The sequence below is a fragment of the Vipera berus genome (assembly GCF_964194415.1).
Source record: "Vipera berus genome assembly, chromosome: 1".
In the NCBI taxonomy this organism is placed as follows: domain Eukaryota; kingdom Metazoa; phylum Chordata; class Lepidosauria; order Squamata; family Viperidae; genus Vipera; species Vipera berus.
Genome location: NC_138202.1, coordinates 176,040,880 through 176,056,519, shown reverse-complemented (window position 1 = coordinate 176,056,519; position 15,640 = coordinate 176,040,880). Strand labels below are relative to the sequence as shown.

Here is a 15,640-nt window from a genome sequence, read left to right as displayed (position 1 = left end):
GAATACAGAAGGACAGAGTTGGAAGGGACTCTGGAGGTCTTCTAGCCCAACCCTCTGTCCAAGCAGGGATCCTATACAATTCTGGACAAATGGCTGTCCAATCTCTTCTTAAAAAACCTCCAGTACTGAAGTAGTCACAACTTTTGAAGGCAACCCATTCCACTATTTAATTGTTCTCACTTTCAGGAAATTTCTCCTTAATTCTAGGTTGGATCACTTTTTTGATAAGTTCCCTTCTTGTCTTGCTCTCAGGTGCTTGGAGAATAGGTTGTCTCCCTCTTCTTTGTGACAGCCTGTCACATATTAGAAGACTGCTATCATGTCTCCCTTGCTTCATTTTGTTAGATTCAGGAACTAGATGTCAGTACCCACAACCATTCTTCATGTGTTTCAGCATCCAGCCCCCGCAAAAGCATATTGTTTTTAAAAAATGGATTGTCGATTTGTGCTGTGTAAGATCCAGAGATCTTCCAACACAATTATGTTATTGGCTTTCCATAAAGATCCAAATCGTATTTTTAATCTGGGATGATAATATTTTAAGTTGATTTGTTTTATTGTTGCTTCGGTGCTATCTTACAATTTAACAGTACAAATTTATTCTCAATACTGTGAAAAATATGTTTCAAACAATGGGTATCTACTGACTAGTACAAGCGACTATAATCAGCTCTAGACGAAGCACTTTCTCAGTTAGAATTCACAAAATGTTTTGTGGGCTTTGGGAGTCCAACCAATGACTTTCATTTATAATGCCATTGTAGTTTTTTCTTTGATTTTCTTCATTGTTTAATTAGAAGCAACATTAAGAAGGAAAGGACAGAATAGTTAATAAATACCTTGAACTGGTAGCTTTCAGAGTGCCATTTTAAAAACATCAAAAATTAGCAAACAGCAACTAAATTGCATTACAAACACACAATATTTGGTTATGTTATAAAAACCAGTTGTTAATTAACTAGTATTTCCTCTAGAGTCATACTTTTTTAAAAAAGCGTATGAGGAGACTTTTTATTAGCATGTCACTGCTTCACTACTGTCCTTCCCACAGCAAGGATTTCTCTGGGGTTGTTATGTTTTTCCTTACAAAAACAGCAGGGAATTGATGAGTGGTTTGGTGCTTTGCCCTCCCCCTGTCTTTCTCCCACTCCCCAGAGAATCTTCCTTTCCTCTTTTCATTCAAAGCAGTGAACCTAATTCCCCAACCCCCAATTACTGTGTCAGGGTAGGTAGGATGGGGGACAAACTCCAGTCTACTGAGGAAGCCAGCACATTCCCATTTCACGCCACTGTGATTAATGAATCCTGGCTAATGGTGTGAAAGTTTCCCCCACCATTACAAAATCAGCCAGCATGTGAAAATGAGGGATGTTTAGTTTTCAAGCAGGGGAGGGAAACCAGGGCCTCTGAAGCTCATCTGAGCAACATTCTCTTCTTTGAAGACATGTTACTATGCTCTGCTAGACCTGAAAAAACGTAAGACTGAAAGTGCTTCCCCCACTTGCCCTCCTGGCTTTCACGCAGACTCTGTCTTTTCTCCCAGGATACAGAGGAGGGAGTTTATGTTTCAGGGTTTTAATATTTCACATTTCTTTGCATTGATGTTGATCATTGCTTCCCTAAGCCACAACACTTGGATTGTGCTGTTCTGAAAGACATCTCATGAGAAAATATTAAACAGAAGGGAAAGGAAGGCTCCTTTAAAAAAAAAATGCCCACATCCCACTAAGAGACAACTGGCCCTTTGAAGTTCTGGAGATAAAGTTCCCCACGTGACGGATGAGAAGGAAAGGCCTAATCCCTCTCTGCTCCCTTCTCACTGATTCTGGTCAGAATTGCAGGAAACCAGAATGGGGAAGCAAAAAGATCCTTGCAAATGAAGGCAAATATATGTAGGAGGGCAATTCGGAAATAAACCTCCATTTGAGCATGTGCGAGAAATAGGCAGGGATAGCGACCTCCGTCCTATGGTGCTGTTGGAAGAAAAGTCTTCATCATGGTTCCATCCAAGACGGGGATAAACAACATGGCGACTGCTTTAGGAAGGTTACAGTTTATTACAGAGGAAAGCCAGACAGAAAGAGGGATCCAGCAGAAAAAGGACTGAGCACATGTGGGGAGTGGGTTTTTATACCCCCTGGACTCTATTGTTTGGTTATTTCCTGTTTCAGGCTTTGTATTTCCTGTGTCATGTATTCTGACCTGAGTCTAGGTGTGCCTTTCTGGTATTCTTGATGGTTGTGGGTCAATCCTAGTATGACTAAAGGTCATATTCTGCTTTCCTGGGGCTGGAGTATGTAGATTTTAGGTCTTCCTAAGCTTCTAGCTCCAACTTTCTTGATGGCTTACTGTACATTTGCATGTCTATAGAACTGGTTTTCTGCTTGGGGCATGCTTTCCTGGTTCTACAATATCTTTTTAGGAAATATATTTTCCTGCCCTTTTAATATTTCCTTTTCTGGGGCGCTAACTTCCCTCAGTGCCATGTGCAATAGTTCAGTAGGCAGTGAGAAGCAGAAAGAGAAGGTTGTGTGGCAGTTGACTCGTCCACTAGATCAATTGAAAATGAACTAGTTTTTAAAAATGAAACAGTGGCTTGCGTCGCACCGCTTCAGCGTGACAATGCGCTTCACGATGCTGTTACAGGGTGGCTTCATTACCAGGTGGGAGATTTTTTTTTTGCAGAAGGAATTTCAAACCTTGTAAGACGTTATGACAAGTGCCTCAATTTGAATGGCGATTATGTAGAAAAGTATTGTCATGTTGTAGTTTTCTAATGTGTATAATACAAGTTCTGTATATGTGAGTGTCTGTCATTGATAACCAAACAGAGGTTTATTTCCGAATTGCCCTCGTATCTCAGAGTAATGTTGCAGATCCAATCTGGGTCAGTGTACAGATTCTGGTACAGATGGGTTCCAGCATGAGTCCAAAAGCTTGGAAGACTAAACCTCTGGTCCCTGTGACTGACCCAGACTGGATCCTGAAAGACGACCATCTCCCACTACCCCCAGCAACCTGTTTGCAGACTACTGTGTTCCTCACGAAAACAGCCATTGTGAGCATGTTCATTGCACATGGAAATGGAGAGAGTGATCAAATGATAATGATCTTTCACAACAGCAACACACCCATGTATCAGCAAACAGGTGGAAGATATATAACATTCTTATATACAGGTATGAAATCATACCTGGCTTATAGTGGCAAAGTTTGGAAACTCCTGGCCATGTTTCTTCAGTTGGGATCCCCAATACCTTTCAAATGAGAAACAAAACTGAATGTATTTGCTAAGTACTGTACAAAGCTCTCAGATTTATCATTGGCTGCAGCTGTCAGAATGGTCAGCCAAAGTGCTCTTGCAGAAATCAAGATTGCTGCAGACTGTCAGGATGAGAGAGACCCCACTGCTTTGAGGCGAAAGGGAAACGGCAATAAGCAGATCTTCTGACAGGTGTTCAAAAACTCCATTTCACAGCATTGTTTGAGGAGATCGTGGGCCTTAGTACCACTGAAACTTAATTTGAAGGTTCAAGTCCTAGGACTCATTCCTCAAGCAAATAAATCCATGCCAATTAAGATAAAATACCTCAAAGCAAACATTTAGCTGTGGATTGAATTAAGAACCCAAACTGAGTTCTCTTGCGTAATGGTGGCATTTAAAATTACAGCCAATATCTGTCTGGTTTTTTACATGCTCAGAAAACTGAATACAATGAATTTATCTATTATGTATTAAGGGCATCTCCTTTTAGCTTTCTTCTATTTTGAAGATCAAACACACAAAAAGTGAAACTCTTTTTTTCTTCCCTTGTTGAATTTCTTATATTCATTTTATAACAAATTCACGAGGCAAAGGGAGAGACAGAAAGATACTTCTGAGCATCAAAAAATGTTACCCATCCCGATCTGTATTGATAAGGTAACACTTTGAAGTGCTGATGGTTTTACTATGAATTTCTCAGCTATACCATTGTACTCACTATCCAGATTTTCTCTAACTGGTCAAAGATATTGCTAACATCTGGAAACAGTGGTTGACCATGAAGCATCTCCACAAATATGCAGCCTGCACTCCTGGAGAAAAATAATATTAAGTCACTTAGCCATCCAGTGCTGTTTTTATACACATTACAAATATGTCTAATCTAAATCAAAATATATAATATAAATATATAATATAAAATATACATTTTCATCATGCTTTCAACTAGCAACATATCATGACAAAATTTACATAAAGTAGCAGATATTTGAAATATTGATTCAAAAAAGAAAAAAAACATTGGGAAACTTGCATAAGTGACAATGTAAACTAGAATCAAGCATATTTTAAAGCATAAATTAAGGCGGTGGCATTAAAGCATATAATAGAGAAAACTAGATACAAAATTCTGCATATTAAACTGCATACAATTTAATATGGACTTTCCAGCAGGTTCATCTTTCTCTTATATAAAAGAAAGAATTCATGAGAAACTGCCACTCTGGAACTGGTTTGGATTTAAACTGACTATGACATTCTTAACTAGATGAGCAACATTTAATCTAAATACGTATGCTCATACACTCAAAAATATGTAAGGCTAATCTAGCATGCTTGAGGCTGTGTATACAATAAATAGCTAGTATCTAGATCAGGAGTTAAGTGGAGCAGAAATTTTGCTGTCCATCAGATTGTTTCCTTAATTCCTTCAATTGTGTGGTGGCTCTTAAACTCAGCTTGCAGCTCATCCCCTAGGCTCCATCCTCAGTATAATGCACAAAAGCTCCGGTAGCACAGTATTGTCACAACAGATTTCCTTACTACTACAATATGAGAAACTTTAAGAACTGAACTGTATATCATACCGCCTAAACATCAAGGTCTGTGATAAAAGAGGAGAAACCAATTTTAGGAGAAAGAAGGAAGTAAAACTTGCAGTTTTAGCCTTTATTAGGAATAGGCAAAATTGTATCTTTCAGATATTTTGCACTCTTGTTACTAATAGAATGATTGTGGCTGACTGGCATTGAAGATCCTTACACTATAAACTCCTTCAGGCCATAATACATGGCTCTGCTACAATAATCAGTTTTAATTCCTCCTACATACGTACTTTCCTAAACACATCAGAACCTGGATCACAATTTAAGAGCTGTCATACACCATTCACTTCCCTCTTGGCATAGCAACTCTGGATTATTGCAAGATCAAATCTGGGTCAGTCACCGGGACCAGAGATTTATTCTGAGCTTTTGGATTCATGCTGAAGCCCATCTTCAGGGAATTTGTTTTGAGTGTGCTGAGTTTCATTTCCTTCCTCTTAATGGTCCAAATCTGTTCTCACCAAATATCCACATCTGATGAATAATCAGTGGCTCCAAGCAGAACATCTGGAGGACGATAGCCAAGAGTCACCACCTCAGCAGAGTATGTTTGGTTGGGCACAGATTTAGCACGAGCAAGACCTGACAAGGCAGAGGGGGGAAAAATCAGAATTTTAAAATCATAGTCAGAATTATCATTTTGACTCATTATCTATTGCTAAGCACATTGATTTGTGCTTTAAAATTGTAAGCCGCCCTGAGTCTTCGGAGAAGGGCGGGATATAAATGGAATTAAAATAAAAAATAAAAATAAAAAAATAAATCTATACAACAAATTGCAAGGCACAAATCACAGACCTGATGTATTACAATTATTTTGCATTTTTTTGTTGTGAATAATCTAAAGTACCATCCAACTATATAATGCAGTTGATTTTTCCTATATTTCTCAATTTCTAACACTAATTATCCCAAATGTCTAAACTGACATCTATTTAGCTTGAGCTGAATTAAAGACAGAAGAGCTTGTTCTTTATAGCTTACCAAATGGAAATGCCATGGCTCTGAATTTATAGGCCCAAGAAACTCACCTACTGAATAACTGTCTGACAGGGACCAGGTAACGATGACTCACCAAAATCAGCTAATTTAAGCTCTCCATAGTAATTCAGGAGCAAATTCTGGGGTTTCAGATCTCGATGAAGGATATGACACTTATGGATGTGAGCCAACCCTCTCAGAAGCTGGAACATGAAAAGCTGGAAACAAACGGGAAGATCAGAGCCATGGTAGTGTAAGATAGTGTCCTAAACTTCCAGGGGAAAGAAAGGGAATGAATGAATGAATGAATGAATGAATGAATGAATGAATGAATGAATGAATGAAATGACTCTTCCTTATAAAGTTGTTTACATATTTAAACCCTACAACACATGTTCCTAGCAACTCTTCTGTTATATACCTATTCTCTTGCTAATAGTAGTTGCTTCTCTTTTATTTGCTTCTCTTTTTATTTTCCTCCATAGTCACACAGAACCCCAAGAGACTCTTGGGACTCCCCAAGAGAAGAGTCACAAAAGCAATTTAGGGGTGAGGAAAATAACAGCATATTGAAGAAAAACAATCTGGAATAGGATGGGGACCATGACTAAATGTCAGACTGTTGGGATAAAGCTTTTTGAAAAACGTGGAAAATTAAAATGCAAAAAGAAATTGTAAAATTAATTAGCTCAATCTTAGGAAAAAAGACTATTATGGATTATTTCATTTATTAGATTTATATCCTATTTTTCACTCAAGAGCTAAAGAAAGGTGATATCAGTTAAAACAAATCAATAGAATAGCTGAACTTCAGGGTGTTTGGGGGAGTGATATTAGAAATGGAAGCAGTTTGCCTAGCAGAGGCCTCTTACTTCTATTTTTAACCCTTATACCCCAAAGGTCTCAAATGAGGAAAAACAACTCAGAGACATCTTTCCCAATGATGGCAAGCATCAGTAGATACCTCAGAATTTGTCTGGAGGCTCCAAGACCCACCAAAGGGGTACTAGAATAATGTGAGTCTTGATAAAATCATAGGAAGAATTCAGAAGGTGAGATATGATAGCTGGGAACCATCTCATCAGTTTTCCTCCGGGTAAAGGGATTTATGTCTACTTTGGGAATTGTTTCAAGATGTAGGACTCCTATATGGCAAATGACAAAATGCAGCCCTTTGTGAACATTCTTTTCATGATTTAAAAATCCCACACTGTTTCAAAGATTTGGCTCTGGTTTTTTTTGTCTCTGTTTGGTAACTGAATGCTGTCTTAGTTTCTTCTATTTGATTTGGTGCCACCCAACTCCAAGATAACTTTGGGTTGCTAATTACCTGACTGCCACAGAATAAAACAAATACTACTTTCCTGATATTAATTCAGACTATTGAAAACAAAATTCTGCAGGGCTTAAATATGTAGATTTTTTTAAAAAAAATATAGGTGAGGAATAGAAATGTAAAAAAGGGGATTATAATGGATGTCAGAGGCTAAAGCAAGATAAGAATTGTGGGGATCAGATAACAAGGAGGAAAGAATTAAAAAAAAACCTTGCTCTTTATGAATTGCATTTTCATCCTGGTTCAATCTCATGTGAGTTCTGTTTAAAAACAACTAAAGCAGCATATTAAAAATGATATGAAGGGCTTATGATGCTTTGTTTTATAAGCATATTAGGAAGCCTGGGGATTTTCCTAAATAAATACAAAAGGAAAAAAGGCTGAGAAATATGACGGAAAAGAAAAAGCAGTGAGAATAGTTGTCCAGGATTCCTGCGGTGGCATAAGGTTAGACAGTTTCTACTTAGGGAGTTCGTTCACCTGATTGATTAGAGACAATGGATTGGACAAGTTTTTAAAAGATTGGAAACCATTGTGGATTTTCTACATGTTAAATAAAATAACAGATGGTTAAAAGAGGGATTTGAAGATTAGTTTTACCTTTGGGGTTACCTGAGATGGAAAAGACCTTTTTGATATATTTGTAAGCATTCAGCTGGAGTGGAATTTTTTTTTTATGTTTAATGTTAGTTGTCAATAATGTATTTGTTATTGGGGGGTTGTATGCATATATTTTTTTCTTTTTCTTGTTGGTGTCAAATGTTTGTTAGTTTGTTTTCTTTTTCTTTTTCTTTGCTTTGTATTTTATCCTTGGAGCTAAAGAATAATAAATAATAGAATAAGAAAAGGATGTTCTCCCACCTGCCATGAAGCTTCAACCCTGTTTTGCCCTTCACAGAAACCAGCTGTGTTTTTACTTAGCAAGAAAGAAACATGTCAAAGTGGAGGGTGTGGAAAAGGCACTGATTATTTGCAGATGTTTGTAGACTCCCTTGTTAGTCAACTGGAGTGGGTGCAGGTGGCCTGATGAGGAATACTTGGAGCAGTGCTGAGGACTCGAGTGGCTCCAGAGTGTTCCTGAGGATTTGGGGGTGAAAATAATATTTGTACTGAAGTGCTCTATAAAAATGACTTCATGTGATCCCTGACACTACTGGATGACATCGCCAGGGCTCGTTGCCTTGGAAGAGTGAGGAAGATTCTCAGGGATGACTCACACCCTGGACGGTATCTCTTTACTCTCCTACCATCCGGTAGGAGATATAGGAATATAGCCAGCCGTACCAACAGGCTGAAAAATAGCTTTTATCCGTGGGCTGTTAGGCTTTTAAATGGGACATAATCTTATGCAGAATTGACTTGGGAGGCCGGTGTGTGGTGTAGTTGGTTCACATGGTGTGGTAGGATGGAGGGTTTGTTGTCACTGTGTGTTGGGGGGAGAGAACACGGGGGGAGGCTCAGCTAATCTCAATGTACACATGTTGTACTTTGACAATAAAGGTTTATTTATTTATTTTATGTGATCCATCTGAAGGCCCTGGAGGACTTCAAATCCCACCGTTCTGATGCTGTCACTGACAGATCCTCCAAAGGATCTTCGTACATGAGATGCAACAGCACTACAAAGGAAACAAAATCCAATTTCTTCACATACACTCTACAGGTGCTTTATACAGCTTGAGTTCTTTGTTAAACTAGGTAAAATGCGTTTTCTTTGGAAACCAGATATTGAAATACTTCCTTCTTAAAAAATAAAGCAACAACAACAAAGTAACCAGTTAAGCAGAACCTCAGTTGTTCAGTCATGATTTAAATTTGGGGATTCATTAGTGACCAAATAATGAATCAAAAACCATCAGAATACAGGTAGCCCTTGACTTACAAGAGTTCATTTAGTGACTGTCTGAAGTTATAATGGCACTGAAAAAAGTGACATATGACCACTGCAGCATCCCCATGGTCACATGATGAAAAATCAAACGCTTGGCAACTGACTCATATTTATGATGGTTGCAGCGTCCTGGGGTCATGTGATCACCTTTTGCACCCCTCAGATAGACAAAGTCAATGGGGAAGCCAGATTCACTCAACAACCGTGTTAACTTAATAACTGCAGTGATTCACTTAACAACTGTGGCAAGAAAGGTCATAAAAACTCACTTAACCAATATCTTGCTTAGCAACACAAATTTTGGGTTCACTGTGATCGTAGGTCGAGGACTTCCTGTATCATGGTGGGGAATTTTTTTTTGTAGACTTCCCTGATGAAAGATCTTTATATTAATATGCAATTTTTCTTGATTTTGGATTCTGGGATCATAAATGAATGGCCAGCAATACAGTGTATCTTTGTTTGGTGAGGGCTTGAGGAAGGATAAAAATGTAATATAGGAGCGCTGCACTTCACAAACATTTAATGCAATCATTTGACATCCTTGGGGGCAGGAAGGAGAGAATACACTCTTGAGAATCAATGGCTAAGGCTATAACATGGAGGGTGACAGGCTGTACACATATGACAGGTTAGTATTCTTTCATATTATGAAAGCATTGAGGGGGCAAGATTAATACAGTCTTTCCTGCTTGCATATAAACAGCAGAAGCATATCTTGGCAACAGGTTTGTTCTGCCATATCCTCATCACATTTCCTTAATCTTGTCCGAAACCAAAATGAAAGCAGATTCCCACACTATCCAAAAGCAGTCACAAGGTTTTTAAATCTGTTAGGCTTTTTTATCCATTCTTTGGAGTGAAATCAGGTGATGCAGGATAAGGATCAACAATGAGGACAGCTGCAGTTTTCTGCAGACTGACTCAAGAACGGACAAAGAGCACTTCAACTCAGTAACAGGGAAAGATTATAAATCTTGGTTCCTCTTTCATACTTGTTAGCACAACATAATCACACAGTTGGAACTAGATGCAAGAGAGAGAAATATATATATTTAAGACAAATAGGTGAACCCTAACTCTCTAAGCCTGTTGATAATGTTTGTTCACAATACATGCCTTTTATATACAAAACATACCATAACATTCAAAAACATACCATAACATTATGAGGATGAAGGCCCCCAGGGTGCTGAGATAAGTACTGCGCCAGGTCCGTGTGCTAAATAGATGCGGAAGAAATAAGAATTAATTATCAAGCCCAGAGATTTTCTACAGGTTCTTTATCAAAGTAGAGCTCAACTACATTTGAAAGAAAAAAAAAATCACTGAATAGAAAGTGACCCCTTCTTAGTCAACCCCATGAAACCCTCCGCTGGGAAATCAGGTGAAGAAAAACCTCTATTTATTGTTCATCTCTGGATTAAATCTTTTGTATAATACTATCCCAAATCACTTACAAGCAGAGCGCCATATAATCTACATGTACTGGGTAGGGGCTGAGAAATATTTGAATTGCCCAAAAGCAAAAATCAGAGATGTCCACAGAGAGGAGTCAAAACAAAAACAACAACAAAAATCAAGATAGTGGCACTTAAAAAGATAAAAGATGAGTGGTAAAACGCTTGAGAAGAGAGGGAAAGGCAGTGAACTTAGGAAACAAATCTTTGAAAACAGCACCTTGAATGCATTGACTGTAACTGCAAAAATGATCAGCTCCTGCTTGCTTCAGGTCACATAACGCAGAGCTTAAAATACAAATGGGACCAGGCAAACCTCAAGGACAAGGGTCAAAAGCCTGCAGAAAGCAACAGTCACTGTGATGGATCCATTCCACATTGCTGTAAAATGAGGGGAAGCACTGAAAAAACAAGAAGGTTTACTTCTTTCAATAAGCAAATGGACAAATCTGATGAAAAGCCACTCACCATGTACTCAAAGACTAAAGTCAGGCTCTCTTTGGTCTGGAAGATGTCATGAAGGAGCACAATGTTGGCATGCTTCAGGCTCTTGAGGAGGGAAACTAGGACCACAGATACAACAATCACATTGATGTAGGGAGAAAGAAAACAGCTGAACAACCTTGATAACAGCAAGACAGTCTTGGGTGCCTGAATATTTCCTCTTTTTTATTAAGTTTTAAAACATTTTATTTACATCTTTTAAAAAATGTGCATTCCAATAATTAAAATTATTTGAACAAAAAAAAGGCACTCAACTGAAATCCATTTTACAAGTCACAGGACCCTGGTACAGTTTTGTGTACATATTCAGGTGTTATTAGACTACTGTACTCCCTCCAAGAATCTTCTCTGAAGAAACATGCAAGCTTTTGTGCTACCAAACCAGAAGCTGGACAGGCAGATGGAAAGGAAAGTGCTTTCGTTCAGCATTAACAGTTTGCCCTGTTCTTTTTTAGGGGCGGGATGAGAAAGGGACAGTACAATCATTTAAAGCTTATCCAACTTTTTGCATCTTACAAAGTTAAAGCAGCTAAAAGAAGTAAAATAAGAAGACAATGCTTGTGAAATAAATGTACAGTGCATAATTTAGAAGGGGCCATTTCATTACAATTCATTTGCTTGCTTCTCCTGCTCAGTGGGCTTTTCTCTTGCATTCTTGTCTTCTTCAGCTTAGACTTGTCAAATTTCTCAATTTCAGCATATCTGATTTGTCAGACATAGTTCTGATTGATCAGTGAGACCGTCCCAACCTCCCACAGTCACTCTGAACTGTTCTATCCCTGGGATGGTTCCACCCCTGGAATTTGGAACAAGAGATTATCAAATTGGGTCATCCTAATTATAGAATGAATGCTTCAGAATGGTTTAAAAACTATCATTTCCACCCCATAGCTTTGCTGATTTTTCTCATTGGTAGAACAGAGAGCAAGGTAGAGGTTTTTAACACGTTATAATTGTTAACCACTACCTCACTCCAGTTTAAAACCTGTATCAATTTAGCCATCTGATAAATTGAGCTACATCTTATAAAAGTTTAGGCATTTCATAAAGTCGGTTAGCCAGAAATGATGCTACCAGACTCTCATGATTTTTTACCACCACAATCTAACATGGCTCTCTTCCTACAGCAAACACACTCTTGGAAAAGTGTTGTGATTCTGTTGCTGAAATGCATTATTGTTAGATTAAAATTGCTTAAATACGGGGGAAAGGTTTTTTAAATAAATTTAAGTTTCTTGAAAGCTTCTCTTGGTTAAATAAACTCTCAACAGGCAATTATGCCAAGACAGAGGTTATGATCAGTGGACTTTCAGAAACCCCTCCCCCTTCTGCACTGACAAAAGGGTTTGTTGGATGTCTAAAGCTGTGTTTTAGCAAAGGAAGAACACAAGTTTACTTATGGGAACTTGTTCCCCCTTTGCCTATGGATGCTTACAGATGGTTAAACCCTCACGGCCACTCCTTTCAGGGCTGTATAACCTTTTTTTTTTTTTTGAGGTGGGGAGGGGGGAATGCCAAGATTTTGTTTATCCCCAAGCAAGAGTTTGCCTCAGTTTGTAATGATGACTGGCATTAGATCAAAGAGTTTACTCATGGTTAGCACAAAGCTTGGCTGAATATATCATATAAACATGATTTCAGAAGCCTTCTTTTCAACACAGCAAAAATAAGTCTGTCTCTATCGCTGAGTTATAGGGCTCTCTACCAATTCTTGAGTCAGTAAAAACCCACAAAAGTAGCATTTTCATTAACTGCAATCATTTCACTGACTTCCTTCCAATGCAAGGGATAACTAAACCTAGCAGATTTTTCACATCTTGGGGCTGTCCTTGGATAGTGTCAAAATTAATTGGGGTGTGCATGACAAGGGCAGGGGGAATACTTTGATCTTAACACAACTAAGGACAGCTAAAAGCCTGTTTCCTAATGGGCTGGAATATGATGAAGGGAACATCATGGGAACATGCCAGAAAAAAGTTGCCTGGGCAGATTTATTAGGTGCAAGTAGGGACATAGCCTGAAGCATCTGCATGTAGTTTATATAGCAGTAGCACAAACTTCTACTCTACCTGATAACAGTATATCTTAGGAGTAATAAACACCATGTAAATATTTCTTATTCACATATACAAACAGCCCTATTAGCATCTAATTGTAAGTCTGGGATGGGAAGAGCAAAATATTCAGAAATGTAGACAACTGATTCTGTTTGAATCCCAATGTGGCTTTCTATTGCTTCTAAGATTAATAAATTCTGCCTAATACAAAAGAAAACCAGTTTGGTGTAGTGGTTAAGATAGCAGGTTAGAAACTAGGAGACCGTGAGTTCTAATTCCACCTTAGGCACAAAACCGGCTGGGTGACCTTGGACCAATCATTTGTCTCGTAGCCTAAGGAAAAAGGCAATGGGAAACCGTTTCTGAAATCTTGCCATGAAAATTGCAGGAATTCATCCAGGCTATCAGGAGTCACCACTGAGTCAAAGGCATCAAAATAATGATTCAGTACTGTAATAATAATACTTAGCTCAACCTAATTGGACACAATATTCAGGTCATGGTTCATCATACAGACTGAATGCCGTATTCATATTTCTTTCTTTCTTTTTCTTACCTTCTCTTATGGCTGTAAAAGGGATTCCCTCCTCAGTGTTTAGGCTGATGACTTTCAAAGCTACCAGCTGATTGTATATTCTATTGGGACAGAATATAATAATTGTCTCTTCACTATACTTAATAATTGAACTCACAAACCAAATCTATAAATCTGCCACAATTAAAGTGATTCAGGGCCATGCAATGCACAAATTAGCATTGCTTACTCATATATGTAATAATCACTTTGTCTATGCAGTCAAACAATCTACCAAATATGTGGAGAGGGGAGGCTTGACTCCAGATGGTGCCTTCAAGGATAAAGCGTGCTAATATTTGCTTTCTTCAAACTATGAAAACAAAGTGGTCCTTCCCCTTTCTGCAATGAAACATGGCACCTAATCTAGAAACCTACTTCAACTGAAGGTTAAATTCTCATTTCATATGATAGAGTCAAAGCTTCTGAGAGGTGTTTCTATGAAGAACCATTTGAATTAAATAGTTGGATGCATTGTCCATCACTGTATTTTTCTTCAGATTAGTAGTATAACAAATTTCCAGATAATATCCATGAATTCGCAATAAGTGCAAAGAATGCTTTGATTTTAACAAAGTTACTTTTTATAGCTAAGAAGATCCTATTGTACATTAATAATTAGCTTTTCAAATGTTTTCATTCCAGAATGCTTCCTATAAAGCTTTTTATTCATTGCAAAGCACTCACCTGCTGATTCCTTTGCACACCACAGAGTGAGGACCTTCACTCAACGTCTCAAGATGCAAGTAGGATGAGACATTCCCAAACGGGAGACTTCTTCTTGGCTTAAATATCAATGGGAGAGGGATGGAGAACACATACATGCAGTTCTAAGATTTCTTAAACATTTTTGACCCAAAGGTTCACTATATGTGAATCAAATAATACAGGAATATTATATTTTATGATAATTGCAAGAAGTATCCCCTTTATATATTTTCCAAGTCCGAGTCCAAGCTCAAAATCAGCAAAAGATGATCTTTTCCTGTCTCACTAGAACCTGTGACTGCAGGTTACAATTGCTCACTTAAAGACCTGTCACTGTCACTTCTGAGATATGTCTGCACTGATTATGCTTTTCTAATAGCGGAATATGGAATGTTTAATGTGCCAGAAGTAGTAGTCTCCCTAGTGGGCCCAACAAGATTACTTGCAGAAAAATTAATTAGGATTAATAAGGTTAATAAGTTAAAAGCAGGAATCCACAGGTAATAGATATACCATCTTTCTGAGCACATAATTGAAGTTCAAATGAACTGTTTTTTGTTCTGCCTGGTAAAGGATAATCTTTCATATTCTAATAGAGAATACAAAACCTTTCTCCTTATTTTCTAACTCCAAGTTATACATATATATGTGTGTGTGTGTGTGTGTGTATACACACATACACACACATACACACACACATATATATGTATATCTTGGAGTTGTGTGTATTTGTATCCTGCTATTTATGATTGAAAGTTAACTGAAGGTACTATTGGCTGGATGGAATTACTGAAGCAGTAGGCTTGAGCTTAAATGGACTCCAGAAGATGGTAAAGGACAGGAAGGCCTGGAGAAACGTTGTCCATGGGGTCAGGATGGGTCAGACACAACTTTGCAACTAACAACAACAACTATTGGCATTATCCCTTATTTAAATTTATTGTAACCCCATCAAACCTTTAGAATAGGTTAGGCTGTATATTCAAACACAGATTTTATGAAATATATATTCTACAGTTTCTTTCATGTAAAGCATGGCATTCTTTCCCACAAGAATTCATCACCAGAATCATGGCCTGGATGAAGCAGAATTTGTAGGTTCTCCCAGATTTTGGTTTCTGAAAAAGTATGGAACTAGGGTGGACGCAATGCATTCATTGACTGTTGCATGCTTCTTGGAGCTCTAAGCTGACTGGGTGAATTAATAACATTTCAATAACAGAAATGTGCTTATTGATCAGATTTTCCCATATTTTTGTG

General features: G+C 38.0%; 1 protein-coding gene across 1 annotated transcript in view; it reads right to left on the bottom strand.

Annotated features, from left to right (window-relative positions):
* CDK15 (cyclin dependent kinase 15) overlaps positions 1 to 15,640 on the bottom strand; it is a 28,254-nt gene that overhangs the window by 9,307 nt on the left and 3,307 nt on the right. The window contains exons 3-10 of the mRNA XM_081313309.1: positions 14,360 to 14,457; positions 13,655 to 13,734; positions 11,006 to 11,100; positions 10,237 to 10,299; positions 5,945 to 6,068; positions 5,331 to 5,451; positions 3,984 to 4,077; positions 3,194 to 3,257 (exon numbers count right to left, since the gene is read on the bottom strand). Of these exons, the coding sequence (XP_081169435.1) occupies positions 3,194 to 3,257; positions 3,984 to 4,077; positions 5,331 to 5,451; positions 5,945 to 6,068; positions 10,237 to 10,299; positions 11,006 to 11,100; positions 13,655 to 13,734; positions 14,360 to 14,457 (739 nt within the window). The remainder of the gene's footprint in view (positions 1 to 3,193; positions 3,258 to 3,983; positions 4,078 to 5,330; positions 5,452 to 5,944; positions 6,069 to 10,236; positions 10,300 to 11,005; positions 11,101 to 13,654; positions 13,735 to 14,359; positions 14,458 to 15,640) is intronic.